At 37.6% G+C, this 25,563-nt stretch overlaps 2 protein-coding genes across 7 annotated transcripts in view; one reads left to right on the top strand and one right to left on the bottom strand.

Moving 5' to 3' along the window:
- Positions 1-19,093, top strand: part of MTMR1 (myotubularin related protein 1) — a 44,239-nt gene extending 25,146 nt beyond the window's left edge. For all 5 annotated transcript variants that reach the window (XM_079319026.1, XM_079319025.1, XM_079319023.1 and 2 more), the window contains 3 exons: positions 3,372-3,485; positions 4,894-5,070; positions 17,072-19,093. In XM_079319026.1, the coding sequence (XP_079175152.1) occupies positions 3,372-3,485; positions 4,894-5,070; positions 17,072-17,236 (456 nt within the window). In that variant the 3' untranslated portion in view covers positions 17,237-19,093. The remainder of the gene's footprint in view (positions 1-3,371; positions 3,486-4,893; positions 5,071-17,071) is intronic.
- Positions 19,094-22,833: 3,740 nt separating this feature from the next.
- CD99L2 (CD99 molecule like 2) overlaps positions 22,834-25,563 on the bottom strand; it is a 31,359-nt gene continuing 28,629 nt past the window's right edge. For both annotated transcript variants that reach the window (XM_079319041.1, XM_079319040.1), the window contains 2 exons: positions 25,169-25,234; positions 22,834-24,730 (listed from right to left, as the gene is read on the bottom strand). In XM_079319041.1, the coding sequence (XP_079175167.1) occupies positions 24,666-24,730; positions 25,169-25,234 (131 nt within the window). In that variant the 3' untranslated portion in view covers positions 22,834-24,665. The remainder of the gene's footprint in view (positions 24,731-25,168; positions 25,235-25,563) is intronic.

Here is a 25,563-nt window from a genome sequence, read left to right as displayed (position 1 = left end):
AAAAGAGGACTCTATTTTATTGTTGTGTATTGTGTTGTATCAGTGTGTATCCCCAATTTACTCATAAAACAGTGATAGTTTTGTGCTTTAGAATCTATGGTAAACATATGTGAAATGTTCCAAAGCTCGAATAAGTGTTAATGACTGCAGGAGTGTGTAAGGACTCTGGTTTCAGCATGGGCTAAAAACAAGCAAATAGGCTCTTTTGGGGTGTAAGAGTTACATTCTTGAAACAATCATCTTAAAACAGTGAGAGAATCTCTAATGTCCTACTAAGATACAAATTTCCACATAGCTTGAGACAATGAAATTTAGGCCTTGACAGCCTTGTATTTTCCCTTGGGTTTATGGTCTTCATGACACACAAATATAATAATGGACAATTTGAAAGAAGTACATTGACATCAGATTTTAATAAACACATGGTGAAGTGATTTCCCTCCTCTGTTAGTAAATTCTGGTGATTCTGAGTAGCAGATGTCAAATTGAAAGGCCACATGTGAGCTGATGAAATACTGATGCCTGGTTAAAAATGAGACAGGATTGTAAAATTTGCATGTAGCACTGCAGTTTAAATTCCTACCTTTCATGCACAGAGCCCTCACAGGAGGAAAGTCCATTTAAAGTCAGCAGAAAGTTTCATCCTGTTTGTTACTGGGTATCAGCTGTTGCTGTAGATGCATTTTTCACTGGATTCAGCACTGCATTGTTGCTCTGTCTAGTGTTCACTTAACCATTATTGTCCATTGCACAGTTGTTCTGCCAAGTGTTTCAATGTTAAATGTTACTGTTTTACAGAATGAGTTCATTGATTAAAAAGAAAGTGTATTTGGCATGTGTATGAATCAAATGCCACTTGTCATCATCAGACTTCAACAAGATAATTTCTTTTTTTAAATTCCACTTTACAAAAACTCCCAACAACTCCAGCAGCAACAAGTGGGAGGTTTTAATGACCTGCATGTTTTCTCATAATTAGTGGATTTGAGAAGAAGTAAATTTCCATTTGGGGAATTTTTCCACCTGAATCTTAAAGCAGACGCTAATAGGCTTGGAACTACAGAGGAAGGCATTTTTAGGTCAGTGATTTTTCAGCAGCAGCAATAGAAGCTCTACAGTCTTGCTACATCAGCTCCAACAGTACTACTCTTGTATCCAAAGACTGGGTTTCAATCAAGTGCTATCACTTATTAATAAACTAGTTGGAGTGCAACCAGTGATGTATGGAATTTTGAATATGCTTCACTGGATTGGAATAGTGGCCATGTCGGCATCCTTCTGATTAGTATGGACCTGTCACAACACAGAACCCTGATGTGACAAGGTTCATTAAATGCTTTCAGTTAAAGAGAATCCCTTTAGGAGACACTTTGTCTTTAAATTTTTTTTCCAGATATCATTTTGATGCTTTGCAAATTATTTTTGCTCTCTATATTTGATTGCTACTTTGAGCTGGGCACAGCATGCTGAGATCTGAGACCAAATGAATTTTCTCCTTACTTGGTTCAGCACACCTGCTTGTCAAGTTCTGTTCATACTTCCTTAAACTAATAGCTGTGTTCTTAGCATCATTGTTTTGTAATTGAGTTTTGGCATTATTTCCTAGAGAGAAGTAAGTTCAAACGTTGTAACTTATGGACATGACTAAAAAAGAGATTTTGATAATCTTTATTTCCTCCATGCCTTATGAAAACAAATGGTGAGGAGGTTGAAAACAACTCACAATTTACAAGGGAAGCCACCGTTTGAGCACACTGTGCTGGTGAACAGTGCACAGTGCATTCATAAGGAGGCTCCCATTCATTTTCTATTATGATGCTGATAATCTCCTTACTCAAAGTTTTCAGTCAAAAACTGGTATGTATTAGCTTGAGAAGTCTTGGAAAGAGAATGTTTTTACAATGTTTGTCTTAGATCAATCATCTTTTTTATATAATATTGTTTAAAACTTAGATCTTTCTGGCTTTAATACAAGAAAAAATACATTGTGTGTTATTCAGCTCTTTACTTTCAACACGAATAAACATTTGCTCTTCATAAATCACAGCTGACACTGAAGAGGAATTTCTGGATCAGCTAGTTCACCCACAGTCCCAATTGCTGTTATTCCTCCTAACTATAGGAGTCATCTTTATTTTAAGTAGTTCTTGAGTCACTTGCCAAGGGATTGAGTGTTCTTTAGTGGCACAGAACAGAAACCAGTCCTCTGCTTTCTGCAGAGGCAAATCTGAAATATTGACTTACAATTTCTCCATATAGCAGGAAATTCTGCCTTACGAATCTACAACTTTGCCTCTTAGACTTCTGTGATGATTTACTCTTTCAGAGGGACTGCACAAAGTTTATTTTGTTTGTCCTAGACATTATTCTCTTATTATGTGCTCTTTATTGTTAATGAGTGAAATGCTACCTCTTAAGTTTTCCTTAAATCTTCCCAATTTTTTATTCTTTTACATTTCAATCATTCCATGTCTGTATTTGCTAGCCTTCCCATGCTGGAAACAAAGTTATTTTGGTGCATCAAGCAGTTACCACATGTATTCTTACCATGAAATTTGATTGAAGAAGGACTTCTTCCATCTGAATGGGCAGCAGCCTGTGCAGTTTGCAGTAATTTCATCCTTTATGAATTTTTAGAGCACTACAGATTAGTAGTACAGATTAGATTTCTGACTGTCTTAGAATATATTAGGTAACCTCTGTGAATGAAATACCTGATGGTGCTCAGGGGAATGAAAGTTCTTTCATTTCAGCTGTATAGGATTTAATTTCCCATGCAGAAAAAGAGGGATTAAAGGCTTATTATATATAATTGATGGTAAACTCAGGGTGAAATGGAGAAAAATAACTTACTTGAGTAGAAAGTGAAAGAAAAGTTTTAAATAACTGTTAAGCACAATGTATGTGTAGTAGTCCTTATTCTTCAATTCATTACATGTTGAAATAGGAAATAAAGCTCTTAAATGCTATTATGTTATTTTTTCCTTTCCCCCCCCCCCAAATGCTTTCTTGTTTTGTAATAAGAGATATAAAGCTTATGTTTAAGAGGGTTTGGCCTCTTAGAACAGAATACTGTTAGAACTTCTTAAAATGGATTGCTTTGTATCACCAGTTTCACATCAACTAATGTTTGTATTCTGGAATACTTGGATAATGAATGCAAAGTATAACTCTGAGAAGTATTTGTAAAGATGTAGGTAAAAGGAATTATTGATGCAGCAGTTATTGAAATTGATTACTTTTCCTTCAGATAATCTATAAATAGGAAAAAAATCTTACCTGAAAGATTTGGTTGCTTCTTATGTCTTTCTTCCTTTCTACACTGCTTAAAATAATGCTTGAAATAATTTTACCCTTTTTTAAAATATTAGTTTCCTGCAGCGTTTGAATTCAACGAGTTATTTTTGATCACCATTCTGGATCATCTTTATAGTTGTCTCTTTGGGACTTTCTTATGCAACTGTGAAAAAGAGAGATTAAAAGAGGTAAATAATTAGTATAATACTCATTCTTGGTTTTCTGATTTTATATAAAAATGCATAGAAAACTAGCTAAGAATGTCTGAGCTAGGTTTTTAAATACGTTTGTCACACGGTCTTAAAAAAACAATACAGACATTAAATTTCATGGTATGATAAATATATACTGAATGCCCTTCTATTAAATGAGGTGGCACTTGGGTTTCTTCAGTCATCTTTTGTTATCATCTGCTTGGGGGGTTGAGGGTTCTAGTAAGTTCCCTTGCAGGTATTTTTAGCCAAAATACAAAATTTTAAATAATTGTAATTATCAAATTAAATTATATTTCTGAAGGAACTCGTGTGGATGACTTGGCAGGTTACTCTAGGACCTAACTGAATGGAACTTGTTTTTGAGGACTACAGAAATTAAAATTATCTAAATGAGTGAAGTTAGGACTCAATTAAATATTATGTGTTTGTGAAGAAAAATTAAAAGTTTGTTAATATTCCAAGTACACTTTTGCTTACTTTGTGACTGTTATTTTTCTCATTTTTTAATAGCAAGTTGCAATTTCTTGTTATATTTAGTTCAGCTTTTTTCTTTTTTTTTTTCTTTTTTTTTGGTTTGTCTCTACTGCTTCTGTAGGGGAAAAGTTGCATGTAAATACCACAAGATGGAGCTGAATAATATGTTCTCAGCAAATGCAGGGTTTCCAGACAGCTTTCTTTCATAAATAAATAGTCAGATGCAATTCTCAATAAAGAAATGCAATTTAAGACACAGCAGTAGTAGAAACACATGCTTTGCAACACTGAAGGAGTTTAAATTTGTAAGATGAATCTGATGTAAGTTCAGATTTCCAATCCTTGATCTAACCATTATTATGCTGGTTAAATTTAGAATAAAGCAACTTTCAGCAGTGCAAATAAAAGTACAAGAAGTGAGTTTAAAGCATATCAGTTATTTGTTAGGAGCAAATTGTATGAGTAGAAAAATTGAATAATTATTTTTCACAGACACTGTTTTGGATCTTCCAAACTCCCTATCTCTTTGCTGATATTCTTGTTAAAACTATGTTTTTTGTTTAGTTGGTCAGTGTGTAACCATGTATTTAAATAGCTGTATATATTGCTGTAAATTACGAGCAGTACAGGTTGCTTTTGCTCAACTAGACTTTAGTGTCTCTGAAAATAATATGTCTAAATCTCCTTTCTCTATTAGCCTTGGACCAAAATAAGTGTTCAGATGTTTTGCTAAAGTTTTAAGGCTGTTTAATGATCAGCTAATGCAAGTGTTCTCAGACTGCATGTAATTTTCTAGTAGATAAGGTACAATTCTGACAGAATTACTGATATGTAGATATTAACATCATCTTTTAAAATTTTGCAATCCATGTCATTAATTTTTTAATTTTAACTTTTTTTCAATTAGGAGGTGAGCACAAAGACTGTATCTCTGTGGTCCTATATAAACAGCCAGTTAGAGGAATTCACAAATCCCTTCTATGTAAACTATGAAAACCATGTGCTGTATCCTGTTGCCAGTGTGAACCATTTGGAACTGTGGGTGAACTACTACATCAGATGGAACCCGAGGATGCGACCTCAGGTATGAGCTTTCACATGTCTTCAGTGTTTTACTGAAGATCACAGAGATTAAAAGAAATTATTATTTTTACCAATGTCAAATGCAGCATATAATACAAAAGTGCTCATCTGTTGCACATATTTCAGCTAACAGGGAAAAAGGTGTTTGTTATGAAGATGATGCAGAATGTGGTCAAACTGGGAAAAAGGATGTTTTCATTAAAGCCACCCATAGACTAGGGAGTTACAGTATCACTGTATTGGCTTGTAAAGATTAACAGTCTTTTTTTGTCAGAAGATTACTTTTATAATAATTTTATAAAACTTTGTAATACTATAATTCTTTTATTGCCTTCTTGCAGTTTTTATGTACCTTTGTTTTTAATGATGTTTTGCCCTTTCCCCAGCACTGACATAAAACATTGCAGCAGTTTCTGAAAGAACTGGACTATACCAACTCATTTTGCAGGCCCTCTAATTTAAGCATCCCATGGAAGCTTGTTTTCAATTGACTTTTATAGTTTTAAGATGGCCTACTAAAGATTGAACACTCCCCTTGATTTATCCAGCATTTGTTCTTATCAATAATACCTGCTATTGGGATAAATCTCTAAGTTTCATCAGACAGATGTTTCATATGCTCTTATGCTGAGAAGTCTGAAGACTATGACACATTCAGATTGTCACAACCATGATATATCTGAGTGTGCTACACCATCTCTATATTAGCGTAGCATTCCAAGGTACCCCCCAAGCATATTATGATAAATTACCTGTATTAAGTGATTGCTTGAAAGCTACTTTCATCTTCTAGCAGTTAGAATGAGTTTCAGATTTATTAGACATCCACAAGTCAGAATCTGTTATAAAAGATGGTGTTCCAAGGTAAGTTTCAAGGACACTACACTGGTAGAAGTGCAGGTATATGAGAAATACCTTTTAAGGTCCTGAAAAAGTCTGGATTGAGCTTGCTTTTCTCACTGAGGTGTTCCCTCTGAGCTGCTTTGTTTCTCTTCTTAAAACTTTGAAAGAAATATTTTAAGTTATATAATTTTCAAGTGAAATTGTCATCTGCTTTTTAGCAAAATGCCATCTTTCCTTTAGCCTGTTTGCTGAATATCATTTGGGTGGTGTTGGCACTACCTGCAGTGTTGTTGGTTTATAACTTGTATTTGATTGAGATCTCCAGGCCCTGACAGCGAGCAGGCTTTGTGAACCACATGAAATCCAGCCCTGTCCAAAAGAGGGAGGGTAGGAAAGGGATTACATAATGAGGAAATACCAGAGCTGTCATCTCTTAGTGAGACCTCTGCTCACTGTCTCTGTTGCTGTGTGCTCTGCCTGCTTCTCTGGGAGATGCTCCTCAGTCCTTCTGGCACATGAGACTCATTCACTGTCTTAGAGCAAGTGTCTCCATCAGATCAGCAGCTGAAGGTAACAAAATGTGATGGCCCTGGTAACTCTCTTAACTTTCCTGCCATCTGCTTTTCTTGAAGTACTTTAAAAAAGTGTTTCAACTCTTTAGTTCTACCCCCTAAGTTTTGTCTTGGTATATCATCCATTTCCTCTTGTCTCTGGCCTGAATTTATGTGATATTTATGACCAACATTTGGGAGTGGTTCACATCTACTTGGATAAATTAGCAGCAGAAATTACAATTTTTAGTTGCAGAATTGCATTTGCCAGTCTAATTATGAAAGCACAGACCCATACAAGCGAGTAAATAAACTGTTTCTGTAATCACAGTATACTAAGCTTGATTTCATCTGTGTTTGCATTGTCTGATGTCACACCCTGTTAATCAATTCAGTAACATTCAAATGCATTCAATAACAGAAAAAAAGATTATCCTTGTGACACCCAGCAGGTCTTCACTTACTTTCAGTGAAAAAATTTCTTAATCAGTGGATTTATTATAATAATGGGCATCCCTGCCTACCGATAAAAGGTGATTTTGTTGAATACCTTTTAATGTGTTCTTTAGATTTTCAACTAAATATTAGAGGAAATAAAATATTTAACATAAATAAGTTCTCTGATGATTAGTTCAAGGCAACTTTGTGCTGTTTTATCAGCTGCAAAAACATCTTTAGAAAACTAAACCATGATTATTGTTTTTAAGGATCTCACCAAAAAGAGCCAACAGGTGAATTTAATGGAAGATGAATAATAGTATTTTAGGTTTTTTCATTCTATTTGATTTTTAAATGGACTAAGAGAAGTTTCATTGCACTTCATTTTCTTTTCTATTTGAAATGAGCATATATGACCTATTATATTTTTTAAATTTGAAAATTACTGAACACTAACTTGATATAACCATTTATTAGTTTTTGTATTATTGTACTCTGTATTCAAATAACTGTCTCAACCTGTACTGTTGTGGTACAGTTTAAACATACTCTTCATTGCTCTAGGACATACAGTTTAGCATTATTCTTATATTCTATAAAGATTGCTTAGAATTATATTATTTCATTTCTGTCTAAGCTTTGTAGAAGCCTGAGATGGTGGATTTGATCATGTTTACTTGCATCAAGAACCCTGTTTATTCTAAATTGCAATAGATCTTGTGCACATAAGGACACACAGCCTCTTTCCATATGGTTCAAAGCTCAGGAGTCTGCAAAGTGAACACTGTGAAAAATTCTAGGTTAAATGTGGACATCTCTTGTTGCTAAATTGTGCTTCAACAAGGTCATTCTAATTCTTAAGTGAAATAAAATGTTCTTTGGTTTGTGTTTGGAAGTGTTACATTATCATTGACTTCTTGTCCAAAGAAAATTAGATAGATTTAAGTTCTGTCTTATTTGAGTTCATTGGCTGAGAAGACCTTTTTCAGATTTGCCCTTTCTTTGACTTGGAGAAATGTGTATTTGTATGTGGCATGTGGAAGAGAAGTTCTCCCATTGTCTCATACAGCAGTGTGGGGTCTGTGGGTATGGCCTTGCAGATGACTCTTCTAGTCTGGAATACATTAGATGATGTGATGCTTTTGAATTTTTTCAATTGATACACACTTTTCCCTTTTCTATGTAGTGATTTCATCTTCTTCTTGACACTGGTTTGAGGAATTCTGGCTGCCAGATGTCATTAGGTGTCTCCTTGGGCATCTCTGGAAGGTGGGGAGAGCACAACAATTAATATTCTTGAATATGATCTCTGCAGGGGCAGTATTTTTGAGCTAACATAACCCATCAATTCATATATGCAGAGCATGAGTGAAAAGTTCCAGTCCTTCAAGTTGTGAGAGGCAAGGAAAATAATGCATTTCAGTCACCAAACTTTGCACAGTCCATTAGGATATATTTAGTTCTTTTTATGCTTTCTTGGAAATTATGGTTTAACCCTTGGAGGACAGGGCTCGTTTAACTTTGCTTTTATGTGGTTTTTTTTTTTTTTTAATTTTTCTATGCCTAGTAATTTTTCTTCAAGCTCTGTTCTGTGAATTTGGTCACAGTGCTCCTGTTAATACCACAGAAACCCCTGGAATTTTTCAAATTCATTCTTTTCTTCATGTGTGTGGACTGTCATCCAGAGAAAAGGCTAGCACCATCTATCACCAAGAAATTAAATTCAGCTACTGTAATGGGATCACCTGCTAAAGGCAATCACAAAACTCCTGTGGAAGAGTCAGGGAAATTTTCTTGCCTGGTTAGCAGCTCACTTAAAGACATGAAAGGGAAAGGTAGGAATAAGTAAACTTGTTTGTTTAGTATATACAGAAATTACTGTAAAGTATATAAGTAGCTTACAGTTGCTTTTATTTGATGTTATTGCAGAAGGATTTGATGTGTTAAATAGTTGAGCAATCGGATGTTAGCTGAGTTTCAGTGTCAATAAACGCAAAATATTGTATAGTGAAAACAACAAATAAGATCCTGAGTGTCACTGGGAAAATTGCTGACAATGAACTGGAAAACATAATTACTGAAATGCTTTATTCTGCATGTAACAGGATAATATAACTGCATATAACTTAGTGTGTGGCACATGGAGTGTTTGTGTATTTATCCCTGCCTTCAGTCACAGTGGTTAGTGTGTTCCCCTCTGAGCAAGTTGACATTGGGATGTTTTTGAAAGTCCACACATTTGATTTGCCATCAGTTTGTGGCAGGACAGAACTGTCACACAGCTCTGAAACTGCTTGGCATTGCTGGTTCTGAGTCCCTCTTTCTGAATGAAAGATTGAGGCAGGAGGTGTCAGGAGAAGGAATTGCATTGAGAATTAGACAGCTGAGTGTTACCTTAGCAAAGCAGATTCCATCCCTGCAATTAACAAAGAGTTTTTTGTGAGATGAGGCAGGTTTCAGCCAGTGCCTGGTAGTTTCTCTCTAGCTAAGTGTCAAGTCAAGATTTCCAGAGTTTAATTTACTGCAGATAATTTTCATCTGCATATAAAAGTCTCAGAATTCAATCAGTATGGAATAAAATAGAGACCAGCCACTTATCTTGGATGCTGGTAGATACTGTAGTTACCTCAGAAAAATGAATTGGTATCCTATAGTGGCATCAGAATTTGCACAGAATGGGAGAAGTTAGTACTGTGCAAATAATCTTCATTTTTGGGAGTTTCTAACACATTTTGAAGAGCAAGCACACAATTTCTCTCACATCTCAGATATCTAAATCTAAATAGGCTGTAGGTTTTAATAACCAATGGCATCAGCTTGTAGCATGTACAGTTTCCTGAATTTGGAAATCTGTCAGTAGTTCTGATTTCCACCTGGTAGCATTCTTAATTTTTGTCCTTGCTTTTCCAGGAGGCCAGGGTTTTTTGCTTTTGTGCAAACAAAAGGAGGAGCAAACCTCTACAGAAAGTGTGGAAGTATTGACTATTATTGAAAATTGCTGTCTTTGTAATTTGAGATTGCCTTTTGCTACAAGTCTCCTGTTAACTAGGCTGTCAGAATTCCAGTTCTTCACAGAGAGGAACAAAAAGCTCAAGTGAGAGATATTGTAGTCTTTCCTATTCACAGAGTAGGTTTTTTGGAAAACTGACCATCTTAAGTTGAGCAGTGAATTTAAAATAACCGTTTTCTTCTGCAGCTTTTCTTCCCTGTTGCTAAAATAGATAGTCTCACTGTACAAGACAAAATGCATTCACTGTTGAACAATTTTCATGTGAATGGCTGTCCTTGAGCTAGTAAATAACACACAGTAGATATCCATCCAATTAAGACTTGGTGGTGCTATAGGGGAGTAGCTATTATAATTTCTCTTATCTCTATCCATGTGTTGACAAATTTTGATATCCAAAAGCACTTCGGAATCCTGAAGGATTCCTTGGGAATGAAAGCCTGAAAATCAATACTGAAAGTGAACTGTAGTAATTCTGTGAAGAGGAAGGCTTGAATTTTTGAAGAAATGAAGCTGTCTTATGTGTATATGGTTTTTATGTGGGATGTAGTATGTATATAGTATAGCATAAACTATAGTTTCTCTGTGGGCACAGTTTAAAAAAACACACTTTATTTTTCCTTAAATCTTTCCCCAGCTGGAATAATTAATCATAACTGTGAAGTGTCTTGTGCTCAGCATTACACTGCACCAGGTTCTGCATTTGATGTATGTGGATAATTCAGTTTAAAAAATGGTTTCATATCAATGGTATTTTTAGCAATAAAGAATGTTTTTAGCAGTGTTATAAGTATTTTTCTTCTCAATGTAATCCTGTTGTTAAGGTGAAAAAAAAGTACCTGCTTTTGAGTGAAATAGGCAGCAAAGGAAAGGAAGCAAATGAAGCTAAATGAGGAAAATAACCACCACCCATTTTAACTGGTTAATTTGCAGAAACCTACAATCAGTTCTTCCTTAGTGAAGAATGTTACTTGGGTCACTCAATTTTGGCAGCATTTTATTGCTTTGCACTGCTTGGGAATGGGGTTTCAGATATGGCAGGTATCATTAGTAGTGTGTCATGTCATGGCTTACCAGGGAAAGAAACTGCATGTACCAGAGAGAAGAAACTCTTCGGGGTGACAGGGGAGCTGGCAATGGGAAAGGAAGGGAAACAAGTAGCAGGGAAGAAGTGCAGAAGTTGAATGTAGCTACAGGTGAATGGATAGGTTATATGAGGAGGGTAATTGTGGCTTGATGGAGAAAAGTTGAATTAGAAACTTGGAGAAATGCTGAAATGGGAAGAAATGGAAAAAATGTGAATCTCCCTAAATAAAATCTTCCTGATTAGTTGATTTTTTTTGTTTGTTTGTTTGTTTACCAAAAAAAAAAAAAAGTTGCTGAAGATAACTCAGTGAAAGAGGTAATGGAATAACACTAGGGATTTAAATGTGATGGTACAAAATTTGGTTAGAACTTAAAGCCAAATAGAAAGATGCCAGAATCATGGACAACAGGGAGAAGTCTATAAAGCTTATACTTAGTGCTGAGGGTATTGTTCAGGATAGGTAAAAGGACTTGGGGCACAGGGTTTGGGTAAGTGGTGGGAAAAAATTGGTTATGAGGTAGGGGAGCAGCATATAGTCTGACTTCCTGAGTCAAAATTATAGTAACAATTAAAAAAAAAAAATCAAAACAAAAAAAAAAAACCAACACTGAAAAGGCTTCCTGAAGCATTGTGGTTAGATTCTTCTCCAGCTTTTACTGGGACAGCTTTTTTGTTAATGCTGGAGTGAGGTCAGACTTCCCAAGGATCCAGGCCTTTTTCCTCACTACTTAGTACTGCTGGCAAACTCCATATTCTTGTCTGTTTGGTTCTCTTGCTAGCTATATTTGATGCAAGTGCCAATTCTGTTTTGGGGTGATCAGCTTTTAACTGTTTGTAGTAAATTTTATGTAACTAGAGAAATCTATTTCTTATAAATAATGCATGGCAGAATTTTTTTATGAAGTTAACTCTCCATAATCCATTGAAAGATATGTAGTACATTCACCTTTGTTTCTATTTCATTTTTACTGGACTATTGTGTTAAATCACAGAAACAAAATTTACTGCTTTTCAGCACATTGAGATAATCGTTTAAATAGCACATGAAAAACATCCTGAAGAGCAATGACCCAGACAATTTTCCAGCCCAGCCAAACTGTAGATGCACTGCTGGGTCAAGTTTCATCTGTGTAGGCTTCTCTCATGCATCAGAAATAGTTCTGTGCTTTTATCTGCTTTATGGACACAGATGATGGATCTGGCTGTAGAAGCTGAATGTTGCCTGGCAGCATCACTTTGGGGACACTAGTGTTGCAAAGGAAAGGATACACACTCTGCTGAAAATCTGTGGACCAGAGCAGCAAAAATAAGTTGAATGTAGTTGGATGATAGGTCCAGAATAATCTTTTGAGCTTCCACTCCTAATTTGAGGGGTAGAATGAGTGAGTAGAAAACAGTACGGCTGCTGTCAGCTTCCCAACAAATTCATCTCAGGCAAACCAGTTGCATGATTTTTTAATCAAGACAGTAATAAAAGCTTGCCTTGGTTACACTGCTTGTGCTGTGCAAGTACACAGTTCTAGGGTTAAGGTGGTATCAAGATCTTTTAACAAACAATCTTCAAACTTCTTGTTCCTTTCAGAATCTGTCACTCTTCCACTTCTTTTCATTCTAAACAGTGGCAAAGTGAAGGAGAGCCTCGTTCACAGCAAGTCATTGCAGGTGTTACTGTGAAGGTTGTTTGGACCCATTTCCTTTTGAAGAAGGTTTTATTTAAGAAAGGAGTCTCATTATAAAATAGAATAGGGTGAAGTGACAAAAATGGAGATGGTTGTCTGTAAGAATTTGTACAGCATGGTTTGAGGATCCACTGTCAGCAACAGGTCTGCCTGGAATTAAGTCTTTAGGAAGTGTGGAAGTGAACTGACTTTTTAACTTTAGTATTTTTCATGACAGAATTTCATTCATGATGCTTCATCTTTTTGCTCTTCCTCCTCCATCTAGGATGAAATGAGGCTTCCAGAAAGTTGCATAATTCTTTTAATGGTTTTGTTAAAAAAAAAAACAAAAAGCAAAACATGTAACTTGAGGGCTTTGTTTTGGGCATCCCCCCCTGCTTTTCACTCTATTTTCATTCTTTCACATTTGAATTTGCTGCTTTTTTTTCCCAATAAAGGGCAGTTACAGTAACAGAACTGAAGACATCTGGAGGGAAACATGGTTCCTCATGCCAGGCTTCAGGTCTTTTTGTAGGAACTTCTCTGACACTTCAGCTCCTATACTACCTTTTCCTTACACCATGATAATGTAATTTGAACATGAACCTTTATTACTAAAGAATCAGCTATTGTCAGCTGCTTTAAGATTGAGCTGCTTGAGATTTTTCTAGAGTGAATTTGGCATGCTATTTTTCTAGAGTGAATTTGGCATGCTATTTGGCATGAAATTAAAGTATGTATTGGAAGTTTAATAAGTGAAACCTATCTCTAGAATTTTATTGTTTAGTATTGTGTGCATCTATATGATGCTGTGTTAATGGCAATCAAAAATATTTTTTCCTGGGAAAGGCATTGTATCAGAAAACTCTTTGTGTTTACCAGATGAAGTGGCATGATGATATTTAGTGGAACTTCTTGCAGTGTTTAAATCTAACATACTCTTACTAAAAGATGGCAAATATTTTGAAGGTGACCTCTTTTTTCCCTACTGTAAAGCAATACTCTGCCTTGCTTACAGCTTAACTGGGTTGCAATGGTTTTTACTGAGTCCCCAAGTTTGTGTCTGACTGAATTGTTTTGTGAAACTTCATCCAACAAGGCTCAGTGTTTTATGAAAATGTGACTAAGAAAAATGTTTTCCCATATGAAAATATTGGGAAACTTTGGGACTTCTGCTGGGGCAAGGGGCTGTTTTTCTATAAATGTTCCATCTCTAGGGCAAACATGAGATTTTAGTAAGATTATATTTCAGAAACTGTCCCGTTCATATCCTGGTAGAAATTCCTCCAATTTGGAGATCTGAGGCTGCTGTGATTTCAGTGAATTCTCAAGAACTGGGAATAAATAAACAGGCTGAGAGATGAATTTTATACAGAGTCTATGGGAGAGCTGGGGCTAGCTGTGAATAAGAGCCAGGAGCAAATAATGCTTCAGGTGCTGGAGCTGTTTGCTCTGTGTTCAACCCATGGAACAGAGTCTGGGAAAGTAGGCTTAGAGGGGAAATGGCTGCAGGCAGAGGAAGAGTTGTCCCCTGAGAGAAATGAAGCTTCTCCCTGCCTTTGCCAGAGAATTTCTCTGTTGTAAGAGAGCTCACCTAGAGCAGAATGGTTGCTCTGTGTGTTCTTCTTATTTACTATTACTGTCCTGCCTGATACCCTCATGCCCCAGCTGGAGAATTCTCAAGCTCTCTGTTAAACCAATTTGACATCCAAAGTACACAAAATTAGGAGGTGCTGGCTTCAGATCCTGGTTTTTAAAAGTAGAGTGTTAATTTTCCCATGCCTCGTTAGGGCATCTCATTTGTTTCTTGACATGAGATGAAAGTACAGAAAAGGAAACTTTAGCATTTTAAATTCAGAAGAATAAATAAAAGATGGTGTCAGACACCTGCAAAGAAAACTAAATACTGAATAACTTGTTATTAAGTAGCATCAGCCTGTGTACTGCGTGAATGAGGAATACAAGGGGGAAGCTAGTATTTTAATATTTATTTGACCAGTGATTTTATACATATGTACAGGAAAGCTGAATAGAGTTCAGAGAAGTAATCTTCATTCTGACACCTCCTAATTCTTTGAGAGCATAATTCTGCAATCTTATTATTGAGGAGTTTCCTCTGTGACTTGAATATACACAGACTTTTTAAATGTCATTGTTGTTATTTAACTAATTTATTGAAAGGCAGCTCTGCTCTTCAGGATGGACCTGTGGGGAGAACAGCACTTGCGTCAAAGTTGGAGCATGTTCCTGTTGAATTAGGCTCTGAGTGTGCAGAGGGATTGAGAGGTGCAGCCACACTTTTCTTCCTCTAAGCACTTTATAGAGCATGCCAAGTCCTGCAGCAGCTTTTGTGGAGTGTATCCTGGCAAGATTTGTCATAGGTTCCCTGAAAGCCAGTTGTGTGGGGTTGCTTTTTGAGAGCGTTTTAGCCCTGCAGTGGAACCCAGCTGCTGATGCCTGAAATCTGGCTTAGAGAAATGGACCTGGTTTGCTGAATCATGGTTAAACTGGGCAGAAATCACATGTACAGATCTCCCATGACCCAGGGAGCCATTGTGTGACTGATGATTCCAGTGGTAAATCACTCTGTTAGGGACCTAAGTGTTTCAGGAAAATGTCTTCCTAAAGAAATCTAAAGTAGGAGTGTGAGAAAGGAATCTTCTATGGACGGCAAAAAATAAATACAGGGAGTGCCAATTCCAGAAAATCCTAATCTTTACTAAAATTTGGATTTCCCACAGTGTGTGTTACAGCATCGTGGACAATCTTCGTCAGCAGGCTCAGTTTTGCCATGTTTCTATGTGTATATACTTCTGGTAGTCTACCTCAGAAAAATTAGATTGGCTTTGTAGAGAGTGTGCTTTGTGTTTGATTAGTGAAAGAGATCTGTATATTTGTGGTGTCACTTGCTGAAGAGTTTGTATAGAGGATGTAGGGTAAAACTGCAAGAGGGGGAATTAATTGCACAGTGAGGGCAGGGCTCCAGGGTCATTGGGAGCTGGTAGTATGCAGCAATGGTTCTGCTGAAGACACTGAAAGTTATGCTTTTAAAATTGCTGTAGATGACATGCTGGATAAATTGATGACTCCCAGGGTACTAGGAGCAGCACTTTCTCAATACACTGAAGTTTCTGTTTATGGGCTAAGCCACAAACAAGAAAAAAAACTATGTGGCGAAAAAATTGTGGACCTAAAAAGACCTTTGGTACTATTTTATTGTTTAAAGTTAGAACAAGAATTAAAAATTAAAGGGTATTTTTCTGTGTTAGGTTTGGAAAATATCAATATCAAATGCATGGATTTTGGATGTATGTTCTTTAAAAAGTGATAATTCACAAAAATGTAAGTTGTGACTCAGTTGAGTATTGATAGCAAGTAAAACCCTTTTTGGTTTTGCTATTTCCTTCACATGGCACCATGTGCAGATGGCAGGTTCAGGTGTGCATCCCAGCCTTAACAATCACCACTAAGCAGTAGGAACTGATAGTGGGTGAATGCAATTCCCTGGACCCTGCCATTCCAGAAGCCCAAGGTATAAATTACTCACCTAGCAATCTGTAGGTCTTCCAGTGCTGCATTTCCCCATGATTGTTGCATCAGTGCAATTAAATTATTTTCCTATCTTGCTCTTTCCAAAAGCTATAAACAATTAAGAGTTTGTACGGGATAAAGGAAATTAAAAGCAACTTTCAGTAAAACTCTTTTGGCCTTGTTAGAAAGAGAGGGAGGGTTCTCTCTGCTTGTCTGAGATAAATCCAGCTGCAAAATCTAGTATGGTTTGAATCTTCCTTTGGCCATGATTCAGTTGAATGTTTCAGATATGAAAGGGCTCTGATGCAGTGGTGCATTTCTGATGTTTGTTGGGTAATATCAGAAGCAGAAACCTGTACAATGAACTTCTGTGAAAGATCTATTGGAGTAAGATTCTGGGAGGTCCAGACACCATTCACTTGGCTGCTGCACTTTTCTCACTGGAAGGGGTCAGACTCTTGGAAAGATGCCTGGTTAGAAGAGTAACAAGATGCTCCATATGGAACCAGCTTTGTGAACTCTATGTATAAAGTAAGTCCTGTCCCAACAGGCCAAAGAAATCATTGCCAGGAAAGGCATTTTAAGTTCAGCTAACAGTGGTATTGATATTGGATACAAGGTACATTTAGTGGAGTATATTTGGTATCCCATCAAAATAATTTGCAAACACTTTTTAATAGGTTGCCTGACAATTGTGTTGTTAGAAAGGGACAGTTTCCTGCAATGTTTCATTTCAAATGACTAAAGAAACACTATCCCTAAATATTGACATACTGAAATTTACAAGTGTTGAATTCCTTGTTACTGAAATCAATAGCAGATGCATTGATGAAAAAGATAGATCACTATGAGAGTCAAGGTAATCCTTTTCTTTCTTTACCTGGCAGGTTCCAATCCACCAAAATCTTAAAGAGCTCCTGGCCATCCGGACAGAGCTCCAGAAGAAGGTTGAGGATTTGCAGCGGGAAGCTGCCACACGTTCCATTTCCTCCTCCTCTGACAGAGGTTCATCTCCTTCCCATTCTGCCACACCAGTGCACACCTCTGTGTGATGTGGAACAAAGGCTGTGTGAAAAAACCAGTGTCAGGTAACAGAGGGTGAAGTGCTTTTCCCATCACAGAAGGATTGTGAGTGACTTGTAATTGCTGTGATCTACATGCCTTACTCTGTGTCTGATACTGTCACAATGAGGCCAAAAAGAGCTTCAATAGATGTGATGTATTTTCTTGTTGGCAGTTCCCATGTGTTTTGACACTAGCTAAGTCACCAGTTGTGAAATTAAACTTTGTTTTTGAGCAACTAACAATTTAACCATTCTAAAAAGGAATCCATTTGCCAAGCAGACAGAAAAATGCCTCACACGTTGTCTAGAGTACTATGCCTGGTTAAGAGAATCAGATGAAATGCCACATGATGCTTACGCAGAACACAAAATGTTTTTCAGAATGGGAGCTCCTTACTTAACTCAGTAATTTTTTTTTTTTTTTTTTGTAGAGCAATATTTTTTTCATTTTAGGTAATGCACTTGGAAATCGATTTTAAAATAAATGTTTTCCAGTATAGTTAGTTTTACATTTCAAGCTAAATATGCCATTAAAAGTGGATGAAGTTGAGCTGGATTTGTCAAGTACACCACACTGACTTGTATGATGTAATATATTTGGTAAAGCAAGTATTTAGATTTTTTTTAATGCCTTTTGTACAAGTTGAAATGAAGTCTTTTGACTGTTTAGCTTATCGTTCAGTTGCAGCCTCCCGAGTGAGGGCTAAACTTGCTCATGTACAAAGTAAAAGTTTGTTTTCTAGCAAATGGTAATATTTGGGGTTGGAATGACACCCAGCTGTGTAAATTGTATAGTCTGTATAGCTCTACATTGTGACGTGTGTTTTGTTTCTAAGTGTACACACAAAATGCAAAGCTGTGTGCGTTTATACACGTTTATGGGATGTTAAACATGCATCCTCCTGTGGGTTTAAGCTGTACACTCAGAAAATGGATCCTGCCTGTCCAAATCCTTCTGAGGACATTAACTTGAAATGACTTTGTTTGACAAAGTTTTTTGAATAATATGATATTAATTGTTTTTCTTTAAATAAAGCCTCTTGGCTTTTTGTTTTTTTTAATTCCTACTAGCATTTTTTCTGTAAATGAATAATTAAACTGTATTGTCATGTTAAATACACATTCCCAACTTTATAATACCTCCCCCCAGAAATACTCATATTGGAGAGACTTGATTACTATAACATTCCTCCTTTTAGACAGTTACCATTCTTGGAAGGCCTAGGAATGGTGCATGCTGCAAATTTTCCCTGGATTGTTTTCCTTGCTGTGTTTCATGAAAATCTGGTTCTTCTCCTTAAGAAACTTAAATATTGCAGCTCTGCTTTTTGACTCATGTTTATATTGCTCTGGGTTGTGCTGGCAGGAATTAAGCCCCATTCTTAAGAGCCAGTTGATTCTATACGGTGATTGCAGGTTTTAGTGGCTGTGAGTATTTGTTGTTGTACATTTGTTCCCAATACACAATGGCACTTTTCTGTGTCTCGTTCTCTGCATGAACTCTACCCAGCACATAGTTAATGAGTCAAGCGAGCTGCTGAGCACCTTCCCAACTTCATCTGGAGAGGCTGAAGTGCTGTGTCCAGTGCTTACACATTTACTGTGCAGCACAGGGTATTTCAACATGTCCTTTTTACTGTACTGAATGGTTTTTAGAATAAATAGAAACAAACACAGTTTAGGAAGGCTTGCAATGTTGCATCTCTTAATCAACCTCAAGCTTTCTATAAATAGATTAAAGATGCTTTCCTGTAAAAATGGTTCTGCTGAACAGTGTGCCAGCAATGAATTTTACATTGCCAAAATATGTTGAGCTGGTATTGAATTAAACTCTTCTGTACTTCAGATTTCCGTGACATTTCAACTGTATATTAAAGTAAACCATATTATCTCCAAAATGCAGTGCTAAAGAAAATCTTTTGAAGTTCTTCTCTATATTTGTACTAATAATCAAAAGATTTTATTGCAAAAGCGATGACTGGATTAGCTTGGGCATTCTGAGATTTTTGAAGCTTGGATTTCTAAAGCTAAACTCTGAGAATTTGATTTTGCATAGAAGAACATCAGTTATTTCATGTGACTGGCTGCATATCCACCAGTTTCAACACAGCTCAGTGAGTCTCTGATGTGCAGGGAGAGCTCTGGGGGAGGGTCCTGCTGTTCCACGTGTCAGCACATTGGATGGGTTTGTACATACTTAGCACAGAAATATTCTGAGGTATTCTATAGCTCATATGGGCTAGTTAGAGCACAGCTTTACACTGAAGAGATGATTGTACTCAGTCTGCTTCCTGATAATCAGATTTTTTCCTATGGATTGAACAACTAATTCTGGTTGTTGGGGTTTTTTTGTTTGTTTGTTTGTTTTTTTTTCTTCATTAAGGCAATATTGAACTAGCTAAGGGAAGAGCAGCATCCTGTTTCCTGTCTGATGCACCTTGGACAGAGCTATTAACTTCTGGTTCAAAACCTAGATCTTGTGCTTTGGATTTGGGTTTTAACTGCACAGTATAAAGGGAATGTGCAAAGAGAGCAAGCAGTTACATTTGGCTTGTAGGGTTTTCCTATTGTCAGCGGGGTATGAGAGGGACTACAACCTGAATCCAGTGTCTCAGAAGGGGATGAAGCCCTGGCAATCTGCTGGCACATTTTTTGCTTGTAAAGTAAGTTAAGTGAAGCATCAGCATCAGAGACTTTGCTATTTTAGTCCTGTTTCAGAGCTGAATTTACACTTCTTTCCCCTTTGTAGATAAAAGTAATTTTTTTGTTGTTTCATTAAAATGGAAGAAGGCTTTCAAAGCCAGTAAACACTCCTAACTGCCTGGTTCTGTTCCCTGCAGAGGCAGCCTTCTCAAGTCATTAGAGCTTTAAACAAGAAGTGTTTCATTGCTTTCATTTTCCAAGAGAAGCTGCACTAGTCCATGTGCTGTATTTAGTAATACCAAGAATAGCTAGTTCTCTAAAAGCTGAAAACAAGGAATCAAGAGCTCTTATTCATGTGCACTAAGCCTCCCAACAGAGGACACAGTCAAAAGGGCAATTCAGACTATTCCCCAGGTGAAACATTTATGGTAAAAAGCAAAAAGAAAGTCCATTTACTGAGACCTTATCTGTGGAATTAAGAGGGTATTGATAGCTTTTAACTTGTGCACTTGGGAGAAAAGAGTTAAGAAACATGGGCCAAAAGTAGTTAGTTTGAAATATAAACCTTTTTTGACTGTGGGACTGAGCATTGCATCATTATACAAAACTTAGTTTGCACTGCATGGGAGATTTATCTACTGGGTGTGAAAATGTAAAGGAAACTGCAGGAAACCTATGTCACTGCCTTGACTTTAGCTGCTGGGTGACCTGAGGAAAGTGTGTGTGTGTGTGTGTGTGTGTGTGTGTGTGCATGCAAATAATTTTTGCCATTAAAGTTTTCATAGTGGTATTTGTTTTCTCACAAAGTCCAGTTTGGATTGGGTTTTTTTAATAAAGTCTTCAGTGTAGAGAAGAGGTGATGTACCATAAGGATATAGCCAAACACTTGCAGCTTACTTCCAACATTAAAAAAAAAAAAAAACCCCACAAAAAAAATCAAGTCTGAAATGTCTTTCTAGTCAACTTGGTTTATTTGGTGTTTTCCAAAGGTAGTTAAATGCTTTTTTTTTACCCCAGTGACCTTTACATGCACATTGGCAAAATGCATTTTGTAACATCGTAGCATTCAACCTTCATTTGGTACAGGTCACTTCTTCAGCTGCAAGGAATCTGTCTTGCTTCTACATTAGAACTTCACTCAAAAGAAAGGGTTCTCTAATTTCACAGCCCTGTTGTTCCTGAGCTTCGTTTGTTCCTGAACCTCATCTGTTAGAGAAGCCATTTGTAAAGCCTCAGCCTACTGACTCCTCTTCTTCAGAATCTGAAACAGTATTATGGACTAATTCCACTTTTACCACAACAAATGAGTAGTTAAGAATGACAGTGGAGCACTTGTAAGGATTTGTTAGTGGGGTTGCATGAAAACGACTGAGTTTATAGTGCCAAAAAGATCTGAAATTTGTGTCAGAGTATTCTCAGCTGAGGAATCTGAAATGAAGAAACTGTCAAAGAAAAATGCAAGTAATTGAAGGAACAAACATGAAAAAAAACAGCTGAATTCTATCACTTCTCTTTTCTCTGTCTAACCTTTGTCAAAACCTTTTCTGATTTTTTTTTTTTTTTTGCCATTTAAAATAGCTTAAGAAGTGAGGTGTCATAAGAAAAAAAACTCACAGCATATATAGTACACGAACTCTAAGGATGTCTGTATACAGAGATTTTGGATTCATAAAAAAAAAAGCAAAGCAATTTTCTAGTGGTTTATTGCCTTTTTTTATAAAGGACAAGAAAGTTCATGCCATGTATACAAAGCTTAAATGCAGGATTTTTAAAAAATCCATATACCGATTTAAAGTGAATAAGTAGTAATTTAAATGAAAGTTGAGGTCAGTGCTGGGTCAGCTGTTCCAGAACTTGGATCACTACTGGGAAAATACACAGGAAACCTCTCAATTGCTATAATGCCTAAAATATAGATGATGTATAAACTCCCTGTTTCTTAGAGACTGGTGGCAGTTCAGAAGGAAGAGGAGACAATAATATAAAAATAATTTGAACCTTTGCTGGCATTTATCATTAAGACTCTGACTTTTGTTCAGTTTTGAAGAGAAGGCCAAGCCTAATTTCTCTACTGCAGGATTTGCAAGTATTTTCCTATTTGAAATCCTAGAGAAATCTTGAATTCTATCACTATTCACTTTGGAAGTTTTCTTCCACTGTGTATTTATGGATTTCCACATACCTACACATTGCACTAAGGTGTAAGTAGTTACCAATGTTATACAAAAGCCTTGAGCAAAGCAGCAGCTTCTGAGTCCCAAAAAAAACCTGGGGTGGGTTTTCCAGAGAAACAGCTTGCTGCCTTTCTTTGTTAAATTTGTGACCTGCAGTATTTTGAATTAGACTTGTGCTCTCTCTATGCTCTAGTGTAAGAGTTCCCCAAAGGAGGGGTTAGGTGCTGTACTCTTTAAACCACACTGACTATTGACAAACAGGCAGAGCAGGGTAAAACCTGTGATCTGCATCTGCAGGAACATGGTCACTGGCAAAGTGAGAGGATGGATTATGGGCACTAGATCTAAGCTGGGAAAACAGCTTCTAGTGATCATCAATGCCCTGTTGTAACATTTCATCTACAGTAACTTACAGAAAACGCATTTCATGCTACAGCTTTCAAACGTTTGGGTAAGAGCAAAAAACAAATGCTGGTGCTTGGGACCAGAGGTACACAAACTCAGCACCTGAGCTCCTGTTGCAAATTCTGCAGACCCCACTTCCTCCATGGAAACAGTGCATCCCATCTCTTTCCTATGCTTCCATTATCTGAGCTAACAATTAACATTTCTTTACTATTCCAAACACATTCATAAAGCAAAGCAGCAGTAGTTCAGAGTAGTATTGTTGCAGCCTAAGTGTTCTAAATAGTTGTGAGGCACCTTATAAACCACTGTAGCTGTTCTGACAGAGCTAGTATAAGGCTTTACAAATGCAAATGTTAAAAAGAGCATAAAGAATTGTTAAGCTATTGCAAAATACTTAACCAAGTTACTAGGCAATTTCCTTCCAAATAGAGCTGCTAGACAGCGATACTCCTGGGCTCATTCACCTCCTGCCAAGGCCTTCTGGAAGTCATATCTGCCTGAAAGCTGTGAATTTGTACATCATACTGAAAGGCTTGGTTTTCTTAATACACGTTCATAAAACACGGAATTTGCAAACCCGTACAAAATGCTCACATTTCAGGTTTATATATAAATAGTGAGTACCTGTTACACCATGTAAAGTGGTATTTCCTTCACTTGAGATCATGCTTTTTAAGCAATCACTGATTGGCAAAAATGTATTGGAAAGTGGCAGTTATCCACATTTTAGCAGCAGTCAAAAAGGTTGCTGGGGAGGGATTAGAAATCTAAACAGAAATTCTTGCAAGATAGTGATGGTCGGGTCTAGGCAGCGGCTGGGCAGCATGGCAGGGGCTGTGTGTGCACTGTCCTGGTGCAGCCCAGTGTCCTGCTGAGCACCACTCACAGCCCAGTGCTTCCCAGCCAGCTGCAGGAACCCCCTGCAGGACAGTAATTCATCCTCTCAACAGGTACTGCCTTTTTTGAAGGTTAGCTGGTGACACAGAGTAAAGCTTAAATCCTTTTCTGCCTGTGGGTACCTGGGAGCACTCCCAATAGTTGCTGATAAAAGAATGAGGGGACTGCATCTTGTTAAGCTTGAGTTCTGTTGTAGTACTCAGCATTACAGGTCTTAACAGATATCTGCTTTTATTTTCCTTTGGGTTAAATCTGTCACTTGTTCCAGTGTGACAGATCTGAAGCTGTCCTTGAAAGCATCCATATGGACACAGCTTTAATTGTGGTGACAACATATATATCTCATCACAGAGACAGAATCACAGAATGAACTATGTTGGAAAAGAGCTTTGAGATAATCAAGTCCAAACTATGACCTAACCTAACAGCTCCTCATCAAATAAACCATAGCACTGAGTGCCACATCCAGTCTTTTTTAAACATGTCCAGGGACAGTGACTCCACCACCTTCCTGGACAGACAATTCCAATGCCCAATGACTTTCAGTGAAGAATTTTTTCCTGATGTCTAATCTAAGTTTCCCTGGCACAGCTTAAGAAAAATTGTATCACTTCACTTCCATTCTGATCTACAGCACAGTGGAGCATTCAAATGGCATTTGCTAAAAGTGAACACTGCACACACTACTATCAACTGTATCTGTGACTTCAGGTCACTGTATTTGTGTGAAAATCAGGTCCTTTGGTTAGAAGCCCAGTGCTGGGTGGTGTGGTGAAGCATCCTCAACTCCTGGCTTGGGAGCAGTGAGTCATCTGGCTTAGCCCAAGGCCCCACACAAGGACTCACCATAGGCACTTCATTTTCAGGTGTAGCTACATGAAGGACTGCAGTCCATCCTCAGGACATGTGCAGCTTTTCCCCACCATTGGAAGTGACGTTGCTGGGAGCTGGTCGCAGAAGGTGGCTGGAGGTGCTTTGCAGAAGGCTTTGCAGGGTTTGGCTTTGGATTGCTATTTACAGGCACTTCACTGTCCTCATAACCTGCTCTTGAAAACTTATCATAGCTGAAGTACATTCTGTGGATTTCCACACAATTGAACACCAATCTACACTACTACTTCGATGTAAACTCTTCAAAACAATAAACACATGCTACCAGTCTAACCCTAAAGCCTAGAGCAGCAAAAAGCCAGTTCAAGCTTAAATACACATTAAATAGCTTTGGAGTCAAATTAAAAGCTAAATTACAAGCATGTAAGATCTCTATTGCCACGGACTGATTATGGGGTCACACTTTATATCTTCACACTGTCTTGTTTTGGTGGTTCTGCTGACTGTGTTGCCAGGACTGAATATTTAACTAGGGAGAAAGAAAAAAAACCATGAGTACAATAACACGAGATGGAAGCAGGGTGCAAGCAATGGGTGTAAGCAATGGGTGCCCAGCACTAGCTGATTGTATGTGACGCTGGAAAAGCCTTTGCAGCAGCCCTGACTGTCTGTCACTGAAAGAAAGATCATGCTTCTGTTGTGCAAGACTCTCAATGGCTGGTTACATGAAAGCTAAATGTTAACTGCCATCATTTGCAGCATGAGCTCCTTGGGCTCTTACCAGGCTTTCCTTTGTGTGCAGTAAAGGGGTAAAAGCACTGTGGTAGGTGTTTCACAAAAGCCATAGCATCACCTAAGCATACCATCATCAAAGCCACACAGCAGCACCAGGGACTTCCTTAAAGTCCCTCAGTAAAGCTGTTTCTGTGGAGGGAGGCAGGCAGGGTAAGGGATACAAGGCTCTCACCCTGGGGTTCCTCGCTTACGACAGCTTCCATGTTCTCTCCTTTCACATACTCCGTGTTCAGTCCCTCTGGGAAGTACAATAAACAGAGTGAGATGGGAAGGGTAGAAAGTAAAATTATTTGCTTTGATGCCCTAAAAACTCTGGTAATGGGCCTCAGAGCTGTAACAGCCGAGATGCCTTTTTGAAACCTACTCTGCAGTGACAGCAGCACAGAAGCCTCAATAACCCACAGCCAGTGCTTTGACTTGCTGGGTTTCAAAGTGCCCATGGAGCTCCTGGCAGGCATAGCTCCAGCTCTTTTGTCTGAGGCTCCTACTTCATCTTTATCAGGCAAGACAGCCCAGCTAATTCCTGTCTAAGGCACTCAGCTCTGAGGAATGCAGGAGGAGGCAGGA

This window comes from Erithacus rubecula, assembly GCF_903797595.1.
Source record: "Erithacus rubecula genome assembly, chromosome: 15".
Classification (NCBI taxonomy): domain Eukaryota; kingdom Metazoa; phylum Chordata; class Aves; order Passeriformes; family Muscicapidae; genus Erithacus; species Erithacus rubecula.
This window is presented reverse-complemented; position numbering and strand designations above follow the sequence as displayed.